Source organism: Scylla paramamosain, chromosome 3, assembly GCF_035594125.1.
Source record: "Scylla paramamosain isolate STU-SP2022 chromosome 3, ASM3559412v1, whole genome shotgun sequence".
Taxonomy (NCBI): domain Eukaryota; kingdom Metazoa; phylum Arthropoda; class Malacostraca; order Decapoda; family Portunidae; genus Scylla; species Scylla paramamosain.
In genome coordinates, this window is record NC_087153.1 from 39,702,073 (window position 1) to 39,720,288 (window position 18,216).

The window sequence follows — 18,216 nt, forward strand, 5'->3', positions numbered from 1 at the left end:
ACATATTAATGTCTATGTACATTACACATGTTTCTCATTAGGTCTTTCATTTAAAATTATTAACGCCAGCATCTTAAATTTTAATACATAAATAGTAAATGCAATTCAAGTTATAATTTTACAAAACAACATTAAGTTTTAATACCGAATTATATATTTTTTTCCTAAAAAACGAAGGCGGCTATAACATTTGGCTCCAACTTTAAATTTCCATATCAGCAAGATGTGATGCCAGTATGAAACTCCTTATAATTCATTAAGCCAGAGTAAAAAATCCTTTTTGCTTCCATGCATCACGTCATATCGTTGTTTACAGACGGTAAATGTGGCTTATCTCGTTATTGCCTTGCCACATAATTATTTCTTCTTCATGGGCCATATTCATAAATCGCTTTGTTCCCTCATACAGACTATATTCCAAGATAAGAGATCATTAGCAGGCTTCATATGGCCCTTTTTCACTAGCTTGATTTTCAGGAGTGTTTTTTTACCTAACATGATTCAGGATCCTTATCAAACTATCACTAGAATCATAAACACATCCTTGAAACCACCAGTAGCCTTCTTTCGGGCGAGGGCCTAAGCAGTTGGGATAAAATGCTGAAAATTGAAATGTTTGAGAATACAGCCACATGTTGAATAGGAATCTAGGGCCTCGACATGGAGTAGCATGGCCAGTTCTTTTCTTCACTGCCTTTTACCTTCCCACTCATTACAGAATGGTACTCATTTAAACCTAGGCGATCCTTGGAGCATAGAGAATGGGCAGGTAGTGCCACCCAATCCAGGGCCTCAGCTTATGGAACAGGATAGCCATCTCCTTTCTCCACTGGCTTAAATCTAACTAGTCATTGCAGACTGGTCACCATTTAATGCTGGGTGACACTAGGAGCAGGCAGTCATCCAAGAAAATCCTGGCTATGTTAACATTTGAACTTTGGACTTTGAAGTCAGAAACTACTGCTTGAACAACCATGCTTCCATTGGTAGATAACAGGACCATAAATCAAAATGCATTTCTCTGCAAGGCACTTCTATCATTACTGCTACTGCTATTATTACCTTAATTATTATGCCCTTCAAATTACTAAAAGCCCAAAGCGATATTTAGGTGACTATTAGATACTTGAAAGCATACTCTGAAAACATACCCTTTTCAAGTGGTAGGGATGGGAGACTAGCATGTACATCATCAGTGGGATATGGTGGCTACCTTGATGACTGCTACACTTGGACCTTATCCAGTTACTGTTAATTTCTTAAGATTTACCCATGCCATTACAGTCTAGTATGAGGCCACACATGGAAGATATTTCTTGGTGATGGTCAATGAACCCACATGTGCATCTTTTATTGTCAATGCTACCAACACTTTGTTGGCTGGTTGGTGTGAATCTTATACACCTTCCAGAATGTAGCATCTGCTTGAGACCAGGTTTACTAGTACATGGGGCCAAGTACCGACTCAAGGAAAGCTGAAATAAGCCCAACATAAATGAGAAAATTTAATAGAAAGCCCAATTCAGATCTCATTGTACAAAACAAACTCCATACATAAAAAACACTTGGAATGTGACAGAAGAAACTACATGGTAGTTAACTGAAACAGAATGAAACACACCCTGGTGCATCCTTTTTAAATTAATACTGAACAGGATAAGCTGCCTCTAGTGACATCAGCCACAAGGGAGAGGGAGGAGCATGCACCTTAATCATATTCTCCCTCCACCTCGCCTCCTTCCTCCTCAAATTCTGCCTCATCATCAGCTGTTGCTTCCTGGTACTGCTGGTACTCGCTGACCAAGTCGTTCATGTTGGACTCTGCCTCGGTGAACTCCATCTCGTCCATGCCCTCTCCAGTGTACCAATGCAAGAAAGCCTTCCTCCTGAACATAGCGGTGAACTGCTCACTGACCCTCTTGAAAAGTTCCTGGATGGCAGTGGAGTTGCCAATGAAGGTGGAAGACATCTTAAGACCCCGGGGAGGAATGTCACACACAGCAGTCTTCACATTGTTGGGGATCCATTCCACGAAGAAGGAGGAGTTCTTGTTCTGGATGTTGTACATTTGGTCATCCACCTCCCTCATTGACATGCGACCCCTGAAGATGGCAGCCACGGTGAGATAGCGGCCGTGTCTGGGGTCGCAGGCAGCCATCATGTTCTTGGCATCGAACATCTGCTGGGTGAGCTCAGGGACTGTGAGGGCACGGTACTGTTGGGAGCCACGGGCTGTGAGTGGGGCAAAGCCTGGCATGAAGAAGTGGAGTCGGGGGAATGGAACCATGTTGACTGCCAGCTTGCGAAGGTCAGCATTGAGTTGGCCAGGGAATCGCAGGCAGGTGGTGACCCCAGACATGGTGAGGGAAACCAGATGATTCAGGTCACCATAGGTTGGGTTCTGTAGTTTGAGGGTACGGAAGCAGATGTCATACAAGGCTTCGTTGTCAATACAGTATGTCTCATCGGTGTTCTCAACCAGCTGATGAATGGAGAGTGTGGCATTGTATGGCTCTACCACTGTGTCGGAAACCTGAAAACAAGAGCACAACACTAATATTAGTGGGCAAAAAAGGTTTTTAACCTTTCTTTTTTGGGGATCAAAAGACTACACCAACTGTGATGTAAATATATAACCAACATATAGTCATAGACTATGTGGCTTCATGTACAAGCAGCAATTTTAGACACCCGACATATCTTATGGAAGCATCAACAAGTAACAAAGTATGAACACCTAATCTGGGAGAGAAAGATTTAATTATTACCTTGGGAGATGGGACAACAGAGAAGGTGACCATTATCCTGTCAGGGAACTCCTCACGAATCTTGGAAACCAGGAGGGTGCCCATGCCAGACCCAGTGCCTCCCCCAAGTGAGTGTGTCAGCTGAAAGCCCTGCAGGCAGTCGCACTTTTCTGCCTCCTTGCGGATGACATCAAGCACGGAATCCACCAGCTCAGCACCCTCTGTGTAATGGCCCTTGGCCCAGTTGTTGCCAGCACCACTCTGGCCTGCAAGTAAAGCATGTCTACATCATGCTGATGAAAACCAATGAATACTTCTACATCATTAACAATGAGAGCACAAAATCCTTGAAGTAAAACAGAAATGTGATATGAGAATGAGAGGATTAGAGCACACAAGGAGATGCAAGAACATAACAGCCACTCACAATACAACCCACAAGAAATTCACTCCTACTATTTACCAAAGACAAAGCTATCAGGCTTGAAGAGCTGGCCGTGTGGTCCAGCACGCACGCTGTCCATGGTGCCAGGCTCCAGGTCCACTAGGATGGCGCGGGGCACATACTTGCCCTGGTTACCCTCGTTGTAGTAAACATTAATGCGCTCCAACTGCAGGTCCATGAGTTCCTTCTCCACACCGGAGGTGTACTCCCCGGTGGGCTGGATGCCATGCTCATCACTGATGATCTCCCAGAACTGTGAGGAGAAGGAAGGGTTCATCCTGATTTCTTACCTTGAGGGTCTTCTCTCCCTCACCAGTCAATGATACATCTAACCAACTGAAGAAATTTGCCATCATATTTAGCATAAGGCTGAGACAGGGTACATGGACTGCAAAAACAGTGTGTGTTGTATTGCTCTGCCATCACTCATACAGGAAAGGAGCGGCATTAATAGCAGCTTGGAATATACAAGGCATCCTTTCTGTGTATCTCTGATGCCTCACTCCCTCCAAGAGCATCCCCCAAGGGGGATAGCCAATGCAGAAGAGCCTCCACTTCTTCCTATCCAAACATTCCCTTCTACTCATGAAGGATGCTTCTGTTCAAGGAGAAGCTTCCTTTATGAGTACATACTCCTGTCTTCTTTTTAATGTAACTATGGTGTGTAATATATATATATATATATATATATATATATATATATATATATATATATATATATATATATATATATATATAATGACAAATGACAAGTGTTAAATATTAGAAATAAAGTCGGCATGTCTGAACAAGATTGATCTGTGTAAATGCGTTTGATTTTCTAGTTTACTAGACATTCTTAAGACAATTTTATAGATCAATCCAACCCAAAGTAAGCTACTTTACCGTACAAAAATACATGAAAATAGTAAAGAGCAGCCCAGCCCCTCGGTACCCCGGCACCTGCTCCTGCCCCTACGGACCCGTATGCGTATGCATGTGTCTGTAAAAACTGTTGGCAAAATGGTTCCAGGTGAGGTATTCCAAAATACACACACACACACACACACACACACACACACACACACATCGGGCGGGGTCCGCGCACACGCACACACGCACGCACACAGATTTGGAGATGAAGCAGCAGGTTGCCGCCGATACCGGGACGCCACCCTCCCTGCCAAGGCCTGCTGACTGCTTCAAGGGGCGCCGTGCCATGCCTGCCTGCCCACGTCCCTGGCGGGCTTCGAAGGGCGGCTAGGCGGCACACAAGACAAAGGCAGGGAGAGGCTGAGGCGCGCGCACTGGGGCGTGACGGTGACCGGCCTCCGAGGTTTAGGGCTGAGATGAAGTCCCCGTGCCCTGTTCACCAAGCCCGTCCCAGTAATGGTGCCTACCTTGGTGCCAATCTGGTTACCGCACTGGCCGGTCTGGATGTGCACGATTTCCCTCATGGTTGCAATCTAGCGTCTGTACTGCTTCGTGTCCTTCAGCTCACTGCGGCGCTGGCTGTTCTGCTGAGGCTGGTTCGCGCGCGCTGGCTGTAGCTCGGTGGCTCGCTGGCTGTGGCTGGCGGGCGGGTGGCGGGGTCCGGAGGCGGGAGGGAACCGTTGAGTCAAATCAGTTTTAAAAAGAGCCAAACAAATGTCCTCCTTATATCACTTTCAGCCCACAGACTCATATCTAACACATGTATTTGTGTTTATGTGTTTCTCAATTCTAATTTCGTTCCGCACTTGAATTTATGCGGCGTAAGATGTTATAAGTTAGCCAGTCGACCTTGTTTAAGCATCGTCATGGAAAAAAAAAAAGGGCGGGAATGGCTCTTCGTTTCTGCTTGAATTTATATAACAATAAAATCTGCATTAATAGTTAGTTTTGTTATCTGAAAGCATACTCTATTACAATTTTCTACCTAGGTAGTAATATATTGTATATTGCAAGGTTATAATGCAAGGCTGCTCCGAGTCTCCCTTGGTACAAGATGGATAGGGCGATCTACTGTGTACCTATATAGAATCAGTTTGTACTTTGTATAGGAACTGACTAAATAGTTTATTTCTGTAGCAACAAAGATCGATCTCTACCTCCCTGCACGCACTCATAAGCTGATAACGGGGTCTATTTCAAGTCATGCCTCGCTATCTGAAAATCAATAACTTCCCATCTCTCTTAACTTTATTCATCGCAATTAGACGCAGTACCCTTATTGCACTGTGAGTCATTCAAATAATTAATAGCCTTCTATATACATAAACTATGTAATGACAATGCCCACAATGATAAAAGTTTTGCAAGAACAAAAGAAAAGATAGAAATAAATAAATAAACTTTTGCCAGAACAAATAGAGGCTGAATATTTGAGAAGACATAAAAAGTGAGGAAGGAGGGTGAATAACATGAAGTGGTAATAATTTCCCCATAGATGGGTGTTTGGAAGGGACCAGCTAGAAAATATGATAGAGACGAAACGAGTGTGAATCGATTGAAAGGACTGGATGAATATAGGTGCGGAGACAGAACCACACTGGTATAGATGAGACCCTATTTATTATAACGATACATACTTGGAAAGTATGTGTATTTAGACTGAGCAAGAGGGAACTGTGATAGAGACAAGTGTAAATCAGCTAAAAGGAAGACAGGATAAATATAGATGCAGGGGCAGAACCACATTACCTAGTATACCTCAGCAAGGCCAGTGTACTACAACTAGGTAAATGGCACATCAAAGCAGCAGGGAGCAGGTAGCGGTGCGTCAGACGCGGCATCGACTGACTCCCTTCTAAATGCTGCATGATGGTGTGCTGCTCGTGAGGCGCGACACCTATGACTCACTGCCGCCGCCGCCGCCCGTCTGGAAGCTCTCCCTTTATGCTCTGCCTAGCTCAGCAGCAGAATCTAAAGGGGGCGAATTACACTGCAGAATACAACAATAGCGTGATGTCATGAGTTGTGAAGATAAGCTTGTTAGGACAAAACGCGAGTTAACCTACACGTGAGGTGGTGATGCAGATTTTTAAAGGTGTGCACGAGGGCCGCGGTGAGTCAGATCCTGGTGGTAGTGGTGGTGGTGTTGCGGCCTCAAGGCGAAGGTGTCATCGGGCGGAGAGGGAAGAGCCAGGAAAGGCACTGCATTACACCACTTAAGGATGATAGGCGTTACTATATACATATACTGCTCTTTAATCGTTGTCATTACAGGTCTTATTACCTCCATTACTGTCGCTGTTGCAACATTAGCAACAACAACAACAACGACAACACCACCACCACCACCAACAACAACAACAACAACAACAGCACCAGCATCACACCAACGACAATAGCAACAACAGCAACAACAACAACACCAGCATCACAACAACAATAACAACAACAACAGCACCAGCATCACAACAAGAACAACAACAACAACAACAGCACCAGCATCACAACAACAATAACAACAACAACAACAACAGCAGCAGCAGCATCACAACAACAACAACAACAACAACAACAACAACTACTACTACTACTACTACTACTATCTCGTGTTCAACTTTACTTCTCCCTTCATTCCATCCCCTTTAATTCTTTCTTTGCCACTTCAACATTCCTCTTTCCTTTAATGCAAAGTTCGATACCACAGCAGGAGCCTCGGTGCTATAAGAAAGGCTCTCTGATTGTATAGAATATCTTCCTGTTGTTAAGATGCACAGAGAGAGAGAGAGAGAGAGAGAGAGAGAGAGAGAGAGAGAGAGAGAGAGAGAGAGAGAGAGAGAGAGAGAGAGAGAGTTAATTATTTTTTTCCTGCTGATACTGCAAACTCTCTCTCTCTCTCTCTCTCTCTTGCTGATGGTGAATAACCAATTAAATGCTCTCAAGCACGTCGGGGTCTTATCTCTACACTTTCAGCAGGCTTTAATGGCAGTAATTGGGCAGGATTTGTTTCCGAGATGGTTTCATGACCATTTATATAGTTTATCAAAGGTTCTGTATCATGAAAGGGAAGAACGGCTCTGAGAACCTGAATAATCATCACTGTGTCCTCTGAAAATAGTCCTTATGAGAGAACAAAGCGCTTCAGAATACAACCACGGTACTGGCATTACTAGGTACCGCTGGTGCTACGAGCGTGTTTGACCCTCGTAAGTTAAATTATCGATCACTTCCTTAGCTAGATGCACCTGCCATGGAGTCATAGTACAGTTACTCGTGTTACTTGCTTCAATTTCCCTGCCCCTCAGTCTTTAAAACACGTCCTCCTGAGTCCCTGAGTTCTAGGTATACAACTTTAATCCTGTTCGGCAGTCTCCAGAAATCCATATTGAGTCCCTGAGAACTAAACACACCCTCTATCAAGTATGTGAGAACTAGTCACATCACCAGTAGTCCCTGAAAATCAAACACAGGCCCAGTGAGTCCCTGAAAACTAAACCCGTGTGTACTAAGTCCCTGAGGTCCTAGATACATGCCTCATTAAGTCCCTAAGAACCAAGCGCATCTCTTACAGAGTCCCTAAGAACCAACCTTGCTCTTCTAGACAGGGTGGAATCAAAAGCTTTTCGTCTCATCAACTCGTCTCCTCTAACTGATTGTCTTCAGCCTCTCTCTCACCGCCGCAATGTTGCATCTCTAGCTGTCTTCTACCGCTATTTTCATGCTAACTGCTCTTCCGATCTTGCTAACTGTATGCCTCCCCTCCTCCCGCGGCCTCGCTGCACAAGACTTTCTTCTTTCTCTCACCCCTATTCTGTCCACCTCTCTAACGCAAGAGTTAACCAGTATTCTCAATCATTCATCCCTTTCTCTGGTAAACTCTGGAACTCCCTGCCTGCTTCTATATTTCCACCTTCCTATGACTTGAATTCCTTCAAGAGGGAGGTTTCAAGACACTTATTCATTAATTTTTTACTATTGCTTTGATCCTTTTATGGGACTGGCATTTCAGTGGGCATTTTTTTTTTCATTGGATTTTTGTTGCCCTTGGCCAGTGTCCTTCCTACATAAAAAAAAAAAAAAAGTCCCTACCAAGTTCCGTGAGAAACAAACACGTCCTGTTGAGTCCCTGAGCCCCAAACACAGCCTTCCAGAATGCTTGAGACACACCCCTATTCTCGTCCTAGCGTCAGGGTTGCTGAGTGTGTTCCTGTCCGTGACACGCTACTGTTACGTTACCTCTAGGAATGTGTGTCGCAAGTAATTATTTCAATCACATAATGCGCTTCCAATCTCCCTTTACTGGCTGCATGTCACTAGGCACCAAGGAAGTTCAACTATATTGTAGCTTATTCTGTCCTCGCAAAGTGCACGAGGGTAGATATATTTCAAGGGCTTTATTACGCACAACTTCACTCTCCTGTAGCGGCCTTCACATGAGCAGGAAATGATGTTCCCTCCCTCTCCCACTCACAGTCTGATTCACGCTTATCGTCACTCTGCTCCCTTCCCTCCCGGCCCTCCCACCGTCACCCAGCTTCCTTCCTTCTCCGCCCTCCTTTCCTCTGATTCACGGATTGCATTCTCAAAGATTTCGTTTCATCGCCCTACTTTAAACAGGCTGAAATACGAGTAAAAGTTAACTGGGGTTTTCGAGCGTGTTTTCGTAATTCTAGTGAAAGTTTAACAAGGACCATGTAATTTTAACAGGGTCTAGTACAACCTATTAGAATTTACACGTATTTTCGTGATTTTAGTGAAACTTTAACAACTGGTCTGCACTTCTAACAAGCTCTAGGGCAAGTTATTATTAGGGTTTCTCTTTTATCTCCTCGCCTCGCCTCTCAGCACGCTCGCTTCTCGGAATGACACGCCCATAGAACTTGTTGAAAGCTACCGAGTTGTTACTGCTAAGGCCATGAACGACATAGTGCTGCCTCTATATATTGCAGTAGTAGTATGTGTAGCCATGATAGCAGATTGGTTGTAGACTGGTAGTAGAAGTAATACAAACAGTACACTACTTCCACTATGGCCCGCATTCTGAAACGCTTTGCTGTTTCACCACGATTATTTTCAAAGGGCATAGAAATGATTAGCCGAGTTCTCAAGAGTGTTTCTCCTGTTAATAATGTAGAAATCTTGTTGATCTCTTACTTGAAATATCGTAACACCTTTAAAAACTCGTATAACTTCAATTACAGCATTTTAAATGTACTGGAACTGCTGTGCAAGTGTTTCAGTAGTAGTATTTACATGTAACTATGATAGCAGGCTGGTTGTAGAAATAATAAGTGCTGCATTAACTGCTAGGACTATATTTTCTTATTGTTGATGCAGAATCCTTGCTAAACCATCCATGCAATCACTCTTGAAAATCCCGGTAACCTCCATCAATTTAAAGGAGTCGAGATAAGATGCTGGGATGAATTAGGGAATGCGGTCCACTGTGGTAACCTACTATATGGATTTTCCAGTAAGCAAGTAAAGAAACCGTCTATGCGCATTAGGAGCTAAATTACAATGTGGCTGAACAATGCAATATTACTGTTTTCTTGCTCTGATGAAGCACTTTTCCCCTAATCCATAATGCATATAAGCAAATATATTACGCTCTCTCTCTCTCTCTCTCTCTCTCTCTCTCTCTCTTCCAGATTCTCGGTGGGAGTGGTAACGCTCTTTCCTAGCACTACTCGATGCTATGATACTTTTATGGCGCCATACCACGAGAGAGAGAGAGTCCCCAATGCGTGCCTGAGTGGTGGTCTAAGTGGTGTTGGTAGTGACTCTTCGTATTATACTAAGCCTGACCAATGTCTGACTTTGTCATCCTCATCCTCGTACACAGCTGACCTCACGTTCACACTGACTCATGATGTGACAACCCAAAACAACACAGTAGGTCACACCATCACTGGTGTCACAGTGACTCGCACCACCACCACCACTACCACTCTACGACCCTCTGAAGCACTTCTGCCCACACACCAACCACTTCCAATACTCTGTTTGAAGTGACACGGGTTAAGGTGTTACTAGAGTTCTCGTGACAATTTACAAGATTTCTACACTATTAACAGAAAAAAAAAAAAAAACACAAAGAGAACCCGACTAATCATCTTTTTAGCCTTTGAAAGACCTGTTTCAGAATATGGGTCTACACATGTTACAGTGACTCACACCACATTACATGTCACAGTGACTCACACACCATCATCAACACCTACAGAACACAGCAGTGACTTAACATTCACCACTACCACAACACAGGTCACAGTGACTCAAAGGCCACCACCACCACCACACTATGAAGGCCACAGTGAGATTCAGTGACTCAACCACCACTATTGCCGCAGTACATGTATATAAACCTGTGACTCAAGTAACCCACACCCTCTCTCTCTCTCACTATAATAAATAAATAAATAAATAAATAAATAAATATATATATATATATATATATATATATATATATATATATATATATATATATATATATATATATATAAATAAATAAATAAATAAATAAAATAAATATATATATATATATATATATATATATATATATATATATATATATATATATATATATATATATATATATATATATATATATGTATATATATATATATATATATATATATATATATATATATATATATATATATATATATATATATATATATATATATATATATATATATATATATATATATATATATATATCATTATTATTATTATTATTATTATTAAGTATTCAGGATAACCCCAAAAAATATTATGACTAATATTTATTGACAACCCATAACTTCCAGTAGTGTTGATGACTTTTGTACAACAGTTGTACAATATCATAAATAACAATTTTTTTTTTTTTTCAACAAATTGGTCACAGCCAGAAGTAACCACCAAGTTAAGTGCTCCTGACCCATTGACTAGACCAAATGTGGGTAAAATGCCATTCATACATTCACAACAGGCCTCCATTCATCCCTATCACACACAGCCACCATTCCTTGCCCCACAGACATCCCTATTGCATCTAACACCTCTTCACACAGTCCATGCTCTCTTCTCCTCTCACATCAGATCCAGTTATCCTCCTCACCAGACTCTTTTTGAAAGCTATTGCCAAACTTACATCTTTAAGAAACTATAAAATATATAACAAATAAAAAATGAATAAATAAATATGTGAATAAATATATAAAACTTTTCTTTGGTTTTGTTTTCCATAATTCAGGGACCTACTTCTTTTAGAAAGCAAGTTGCATCTTGGGACATGGTAATCCTATTCAATTATTTCAAAACTCTCCTTCTTGCTATATATCATGATGATTAATTCAACTTTCCTTCTAATAGTTAATTCTTCACTGCTTAAAACACAATTATGTTATTTGTTTCAATCTGAGCAGCTATTGATGACTTCACAAAGCAAGAATACAAGTAGTGGCAGTGAAAGATTTGAAATACTCCATCACTCCTTTTGTTGTCAGTGGTGTCTTGAAATTATTACACTCTAAACTTGCACCAATCCAAGTTATCATGCAACTATAGCAGTCAAAGAGTTAATAATGCACCAATGATCTCCAGTAATTCTTCCACACACTTCACCTCTTCTTGTACATTCAGCTCTCCACTCTTGTTTCTCTTAGTTGCCATTTGCAAAACACACACACACACACACACACACACACACACACACACACACACACACACACACACACACACACACACACACACACACACACACAGACACTCATGTACAATCTTAAATATTCTAAATTTGTATACATGAGTTTGTAAATAATGAAATAAAGAATAAATTAATAATGGATTCCTGGCCCACAAATATAAGCAGTATGGTGCAGTTGGTGTTTTGAGTACTGCTGTCCTCACTGATCACCTTGGAGCAGTAAGGAGCTAACAATGGCAGTGACTTGCCTGAAGGAATAATCTCACACACTTAGTCAAGAGACAGAGAGGTCTCAAACACTGACTGATTATCTAAGTAAGGCACAGCAACATTAGACAGTGAGGTGGTCAGTTGGTAAAAATGCTACAACACATCTGCTCTTGTACACACACATACAAACACACAGACATACACACACACATAAATGTAAGAGCCAAAGCCATGAAGTGTAGTAAGGACTATTTGTTTTTCTCCAGCATGTTTCTAACTTTCTTCAAAATCTTGTCTTTTGGCCGCTCCATGTAGATCCCCAGCAGGATGGCAAAGTGGCAGCAGTGCAGCAGGCCGGAGCTCCACCAAGTTGAAGGGTAAGTGTTCCAGCACAGCTCAATGACACCCATCAGCAAGAACCTGGAACACAACACAACACCTCAACACACTGCATGGATCCCCAAAACATACACACATGATGACAATGGCTGAAACAGTTAACTGCAAGCTGATCTAAATATCACTAGGGGTAGTAGTCATGATGGGACAAGAAGTTATGGTTTTAAATTTGATAAAGTTGGAATTAAGAAAGAGATGGGAAGGAACTGGTTCTCAAAAAAGTGGTAGATGAATGAAATAAGGTATGTAATCAGATTGTTAGTGGCACTTCCAAGGGAACTTTTAAAATAATATTATGATGGATAAATTTTTGGATAGGGATGATAGGTGGATGTATGTAAGTTTTAAACAGGGACTGCCATGTGCAGAATTACTGGCTCCTTGCAATTTTCCTTAAGTTCTCAATCACACAGACATGATGAAATATGTTAAGTGAAAAAAATGGAAAGGAGAGAGAGAGAAAAAAAATTATATACTAGTCCCACAATAAATCAAATACATGGATGAATAAATGAAATAAAATCCTGAAGTGCGACATGAATGACCCACCTGGTAGAAATTCTGTATGGTGTGGACCAGAGGAGATAGGGCAGGGAGTGGTAGTACCAGATGTAGAACTGGTAGTGGAGGGAGCGACTCACTGCCATGCCGATGAAGTTGCTCAGAAACATTGGCAGGATGAATAACTGAGACTTGATGTTCAGCCTGGTGTCCACTTGGATCAGGTTATAGTAGCTTGAGAGAAATCTGGAAGAGCAAGAATGATGTGTGAATGATCTATCTATCTATCTATCTATATACCAGGCTAGCAATCCCATATGGAGTGGCTCAGACATGGCACCACACACACACACACACACACACATATATCATTCACACTGTTAGCCACATCAATCTCCAGTGGAAAGGGACAGTCTCATAGCTCACTACTGTATAAAAACATATAGAATTCTTATACATACACTCATATTTTATTTACATTCAAATACATTCCTGCCTTTGAAGTTTTGTTGTGGACTGATTTTCATTCTATTTTCTACTTTTAAGAGATGGTAGGGTCTATGTTTTGAAGATAAGCTGCCCTATCATACGAAGGGGTAGGTATGAGGGGATAACATAAAATAAAGTTATCAGTGCATACCATATCCTATTTATGCACAAAGTAGCACTATGAATAAATTTATGCATTTGACAGTGTAGTGACTTGATGATACAATGAAGATGGCTAAATTATCAACGACAACCATCCAAAAAGAGAGTGTGTTTTTTTCTGTACTTTGTATTTCTGAGTGCACTTGCATGACTGAGCAAATAAAAAAACTGCAATAAATTACTCTTTTGTATGCATTCTTAGGTGAAAATAATGCAACTCAAGATCCACAAGAAAGTGCCATGTCTTTCTGGACGGGTGACATGTGCAAGTCATTCTCTGTTGGTAAATGTATAAACTCACTTGTTCCCATGAGTGTAGGCAAACAGGCCAAGAAGAGCCACATGCAGGCACAGCAATGATAAGTGGAAGAAAGGATTCAAAAACACCTCCTCTGGCAGAAACCGCCAGTTGACCGTCCACTTGAAGAGGAACACTCGGCCCAAGTCAAAGGCCATCTTGATGTAACCAATAGGGTTTGCTAGGAGGAATGGTGCCCCCAAGACAAGCTGAGGAAAACAAAGGAAATAAGAGCCAATGAAGTACTTCCTTAGCTACTGATGGAAAAAGTTTGTATCTCTGGTACAGCTGGATAGATAAATTAATAAACTGATAGATACTTTAGTACATGTCAGTCAGGTGAAAAAATGGTAGAAACTCCAGTCAAGGAGATACTTTTTTACTACTGATAGGAAAAGTTTTTAACTCTGGCATAGCTTCATAAATAAAAGAATAAACTGACATATTTTTGGTACAGAGTTGTCAGTCAGGTGGATAAATGCTGGAAACTCCAGTCAAGAGCCAAGGAGGTACCTTCTTAACTATTGAAAGAAAAATCTGTCACTCTGGTATAGCTGGAATAGCTAGATAAATTAATAAACTCATAGATACTTCTGCTATAGACATGTCAGTCAGTCCAATCACAAGCTCAGCACTTCTGGACCAGCTGAGTGCTATACAACTGTTTCCACTCTCAATAAACTACCTTCAAAATGATCTTTATGGACTGAGGGTGAAAGGGAGGAGCTTTTGATTTACCTGCACAGAGGCACAGATGGTGAGCTGCTTGATGGTGCCCCAGAGTCCCAAGCAGCGCAGGTAAGCCAGCAGCAGTGCTGGGGCAAAGAGCAGGATGTTCATCTTGAGAGACACGGCCAGGCTGAGGCAGGAAGGAGAAGGATCATTAAGCTTTAAGGCATACAACCATACTCTTTGATAAATCTGGGATATTTTAAAGTGCATTTGTTCAAAGCTGATCAAACAAGTCAATTTAAACCAGTCACATGAATACATCCTTTTCAGAGCACCTTCATACAGACTACCCACACCATCACCACTGCTATGACAAATGTACAGTTGCCCAAGTAATGATGTTACAAAGTCAAAGAATCTCAGGCATATGAATCAAATAAAAAAAATATACAGACAAGTGAACTGATTTGTAATAAGACTTCTGCAAAAATCATGGAGAACTGGGGATACAGCAGGCAGACGCAGTTATCTGATAAAGTTTTTTTTTACCCAAAATATTTAGAAGAATACAGCATGAATACTTTGAGGCAACTTAACACCACATCTCCACTCCTAAAACAACCATGTTGAACTGCTGGAATGGTATGTCAACAGACAGATCATTCACACACTGTTCCTATCCTTCCAGAGTCCTCTCAAGTTACTTTGACCTGATCCAAGTGGAAACAAAGGCTGAACATCGTCTCAGCTGTTCATCTTGCCAATGTTTCTACGACCACATCTGCACCTCCCCCTCAGTCCACCACCGTCTCACCTGTACACCAGACTGCCAAGGGCCCACTGGTTCTCGATGAACAGGTTCATGGCGCCGTACAGGAATATCATTGCCACTGAGTCATTGAAGAGTCGCAGCACCAGGATGGAGTGCACGCGGTAGGAGGTGCAGCACATCACAAGCAGCACATATGGCGGCATCTGTGAGAGGAAGATGGGTCTGTGAGAGATACTGGAAAACACGCACCTCCACTACACACTAGATGGTCTAGAAATTAGATTACAATATAATGTTTACATACTTAATTTAATATACATAATTACATCAATAAATCATCCTGAGTAATAAGGTACTGTGCTGGATTTTGAGATTAGCTTCAAATAATTTTCTTTGTTATATAATAAATAACGTTTTGGAAGCAGATATACAGTATAAATACTGAAAGTGGTAAAATATTTTTTAATTGCATAGCTCTTACTGTGCTAAATTTCCTTAAAGTTACATAATGCATAAAATTTTTTGGGGTAGACAAAGAGCATAAATACTGAGTGAATAAAATATTTCTAAATTGCATAGGTCTTATGGCACTCAGTCTTTGTACTATACATGCACAGTACCTTTTGGCTTTTGTGGAAGAGCCTGCACACCAAAGCAAGGAGGACAATGTACAGGAAGGCAAAGATGTACTGAGCCAGGTGGATGTTTGTGCCTCGGCCAGTCAGGTGGTACAGGCCCAGGAAGAAGTAGACAAAACCTGTAAAGGAATCAAGATGTAATGGTGCTGTTGACACAAATATTACACCAACCAGCCACCTTCCTAATAAACTCACTTCTAAGATTTTGTGGGATGATAAACACAAGAACATAAGGGAAGCTGCAAGAAGCCATCAGGCCTACATGTGGCTGTCAGCAGGTCATTACAATGGCATACAAAGGTGATACGGTCTCAGGTATTACCTGCAGGATAAACAAGAGGCCCAGTGTCCCCCTTCAACTTGGTGTAGTCCCAGGTTCCATTGGCCACACCCTCCACCTCTTGCATGTATGCTACCCAGTCAATCTCAGTATCTGTGAGGAGGAAGCATAGCAAAGTGTGAGGCAATGGGTAATAAGAGGTTGATGCTAGGAACTGAACCCTGGTAGGTGGGAACTTCAGTACGACATGTTACAGATTAGGCTGTAAGTGTTCACTAGACATTGAGACAAAAATGCAACAAAACACAGGCTGAAGGAAGACTACATGCAAAGAGTATTATATAACACAACACACTACAAGCCTGACCTGATCCTGTAAATAAATTAATAGAAAATACACAAATGAGAAGGCAGAGAGAAAACTTGATTGCAGTATTGAGTGGGATGTAACAATGTGACAGACAAGATCTATGTGTGTGCATCTATAGTGAAAGAGAAACAAGAGAACATGAAAGGAAATTAAAAGTGACCATTTGCAAAAGAAACAAAAGGAGTTAAGCTGGTGTGATAGAAGCACAGAAACATGGAATGGACTGGAGGAGGATGCGGTCTATGCCAGGAATATTCATGGTTTAAAAAGAAAGATTGGTGATATGGAGACTGGACAATACATGCATAGCTCCTTACCCATAAATTAATACGATGAGGTAAAGCTAGATGAATACATACAAAAATACATGTTAATAATGAAGCTCAAATCAATTGGGTAATAACTAAAATGGAGAAAGGACAGTATGAACATAGCTCCTTTCCTATATTAGGTAATAAAAAGGTAAATAGACACACAAATATAAATAATGACACTCAAATGCTGCACTGCTTCCTTGTTGACACTCACACTTAATCTTGTTGATGATAAGCACATTGATGACTATTTCGGCCAGAATGAAAAGCACCGACACCCTCCCGAAGTAAGATGGGTGACACACGACCTTCACCAAGAAGTCCTTGGACAAATACTGCTTCATTTTGTCAAGTGGCGATGCCCTCCCAGCCCTCTTGCTTTTGGGGTGTTCCGGCGCCACCTTGGAGTCTGAAAGGAGGTCTTGGTTACTTCACGATTACCAGAGTCTGTGTGTGACAATGCACTGGTGTCCATACAAAACAGTGGTGCCTGGAAAAAAGTGCCACTGCCAGGTAAGTAATATTGCCTTAACATTATGTGTGTGAATTATTATTATTATTATTATTATTATTTTTTTTTTTTGTATGTTTTGTTTCAACTGAAAATAAGTAACAAGGGGAGTTGTTAGGTTAGGGGGTCGAGGGGATACATCCCTCCGTTAAGTTAGGTAAGGTATGGTAGCCCATATTTTAGTCATATTTCCTCCCCTAGGCCCAAAAAATTCCGAAAGAAGATTATTTTTTCCAGACTTTTTTCGGAGCCGAAATTTAATTATTTTTTGCGTTCCCCACCCAAAAACCCTGCTTTCCCACCAGGTCCCCGACTTTGTTGAGGCCGGGGTGGGACAACAAAAGAATATATAAAGAAATACTGTTACCTGACAATGCACTAAACTGCGTGGTACCCGAGGGTGCCAAGAAACATGCCACCACATAAGCAATATTATCAATTACCATTGCGTGTACTGTTACCTCATAACGACTTATGCCTGTATATCTGATAATGCGCTCTGTCCGTACAATACTGAATTAGCGTGGTTCTTGGGGGGTGCCAAGAAGCGTGCCACCACCAGACAAACATTATTATCTTGATATTAATTATTATGAAGTATTCCATCTTTAACATTAACCAAAGCATATAAGTGTGACAATACGTTGCTGCCTTTACAGTACTTAAGCTGAGTGGTGCCTGCGGAAAGCCAAGAGCAGCGTGCCAGCATGAAGGTTGAGGAATGAGGCACCGCCGCGGCCAGCTGATCACAACACCCGGCACGGCTTTCTTGATCTTGATTTTACGGGCAACGCAGGATTGCTCTT

At 41.5% G+C, this 18,216-nt stretch overlaps 2 protein-coding genes across 3 annotated transcripts; both read right to left on the bottom strand.

The window, feature by feature from the left end:
* Positions 1 to 1,492: 1,492 nt before the first annotated feature.
* LOC135095676 (tubulin beta-2 chain) lies at positions 1,493 to 4,783 on the bottom strand. The gene is made up of 4 exons (XM_063996675.1): positions 4,572 to 4,783; positions 3,211 to 3,445; positions 2,769 to 3,013; positions 1,493 to 2,533 (listed from the first exon to the last, which is right to left on the bottom strand). The coding sequence occupies exons 1-4, from the start codon at positions 4,626 to 4,628 to the stop codon at positions 1,709 to 1,711; spliced, it is 1,362 nt and encodes a 453-aa protein (XP_063852745.1). The 5' UTR covers positions 4,629 to 4,783; the 3' UTR covers positions 1,493 to 1,708.
* A 6,093-nt stretch (positions 4,784 to 10,876) lies between these two features.
* LOC135095654 (lethal(2)neighbour of Tid protein-like) lies at positions 10,877 to 18,206 on the bottom strand. Of its 2 annotated transcripts, none has more exons than XM_063996636.1 (9): positions 18,073 to 18,206; positions 17,114 to 17,308; positions 16,258 to 16,368; positions 15,918 to 16,054; positions 15,340 to 15,500; positions 14,592 to 14,712; positions 13,857 to 14,062; positions 12,953 to 13,150; positions 10,877 to 12,424 (listed from the first exon to the last, which is right to left on the bottom strand). In XM_063996636.1, exons 2-9 carry the CDS (start codon positions 17,241 to 17,243, stop codon positions 12,253 to 12,255), a joined length of 1,236 nt encoding a protein of 411 aa, XP_063852706.1. In that variant the 5' UTR covers positions 17,244 to 17,308; positions 18,073 to 18,206; the 3' UTR covers positions 10,877 to 12,252. The 2 variants fall into 2 exon arrangements, with proteins under 2 accessions (XP_063852706.1, XP_063852696.1); XM_063996626.1 differs by having other exon boundaries at positions 18,068 to 18,170.
* Between the last annotated feature and the right edge of the window lie 10 nt (positions 18,207 to 18,216).

Coding starts and splice junctions, on each gene's coding strand:
- LOC135095676 (XM_063996675.1), bottom strand. CDS start 4,628: ATGAGGGAAATCGTGCACATCCAGACCGGCCAGTGCGGTAACCAGATT. Junction 3,446..4,571: donor GTAACCAGATTGGCACCAAG/GTAGGCACCATT, acceptor TTCTCCTCACAG/TTCTGGGAGATCATCAGTGA. Junction 2,534..2,768: donor CTGTTGTCCCATCTCCCAAG/GTAATAATTAAA, acceptor TCTTGTTTTCAG/GTTTCCGACACAGTGGTAGA.
- LOC135095654 (XM_063996626.1), bottom strand. CDS start 18,119: ATGCTGGCACGCTGCTCTTGGCTTTCCGCAGGCACCACTCAGCTTAAG. Junction 14,063..14,591: donor CCATCTGTGCCTCTGTGCAG/GTAAATCAAAAG, acceptor TGTTTTCCTCAG/CTTGTCTTGGGGGCACCATT. Junction 12,425..12,952: donor CCATACAGAATTTCTACCAG/GTGGGTCATTCA, acceptor GTTGTGTTCCAG/GTTCTTGCTGATGGGTGTCA.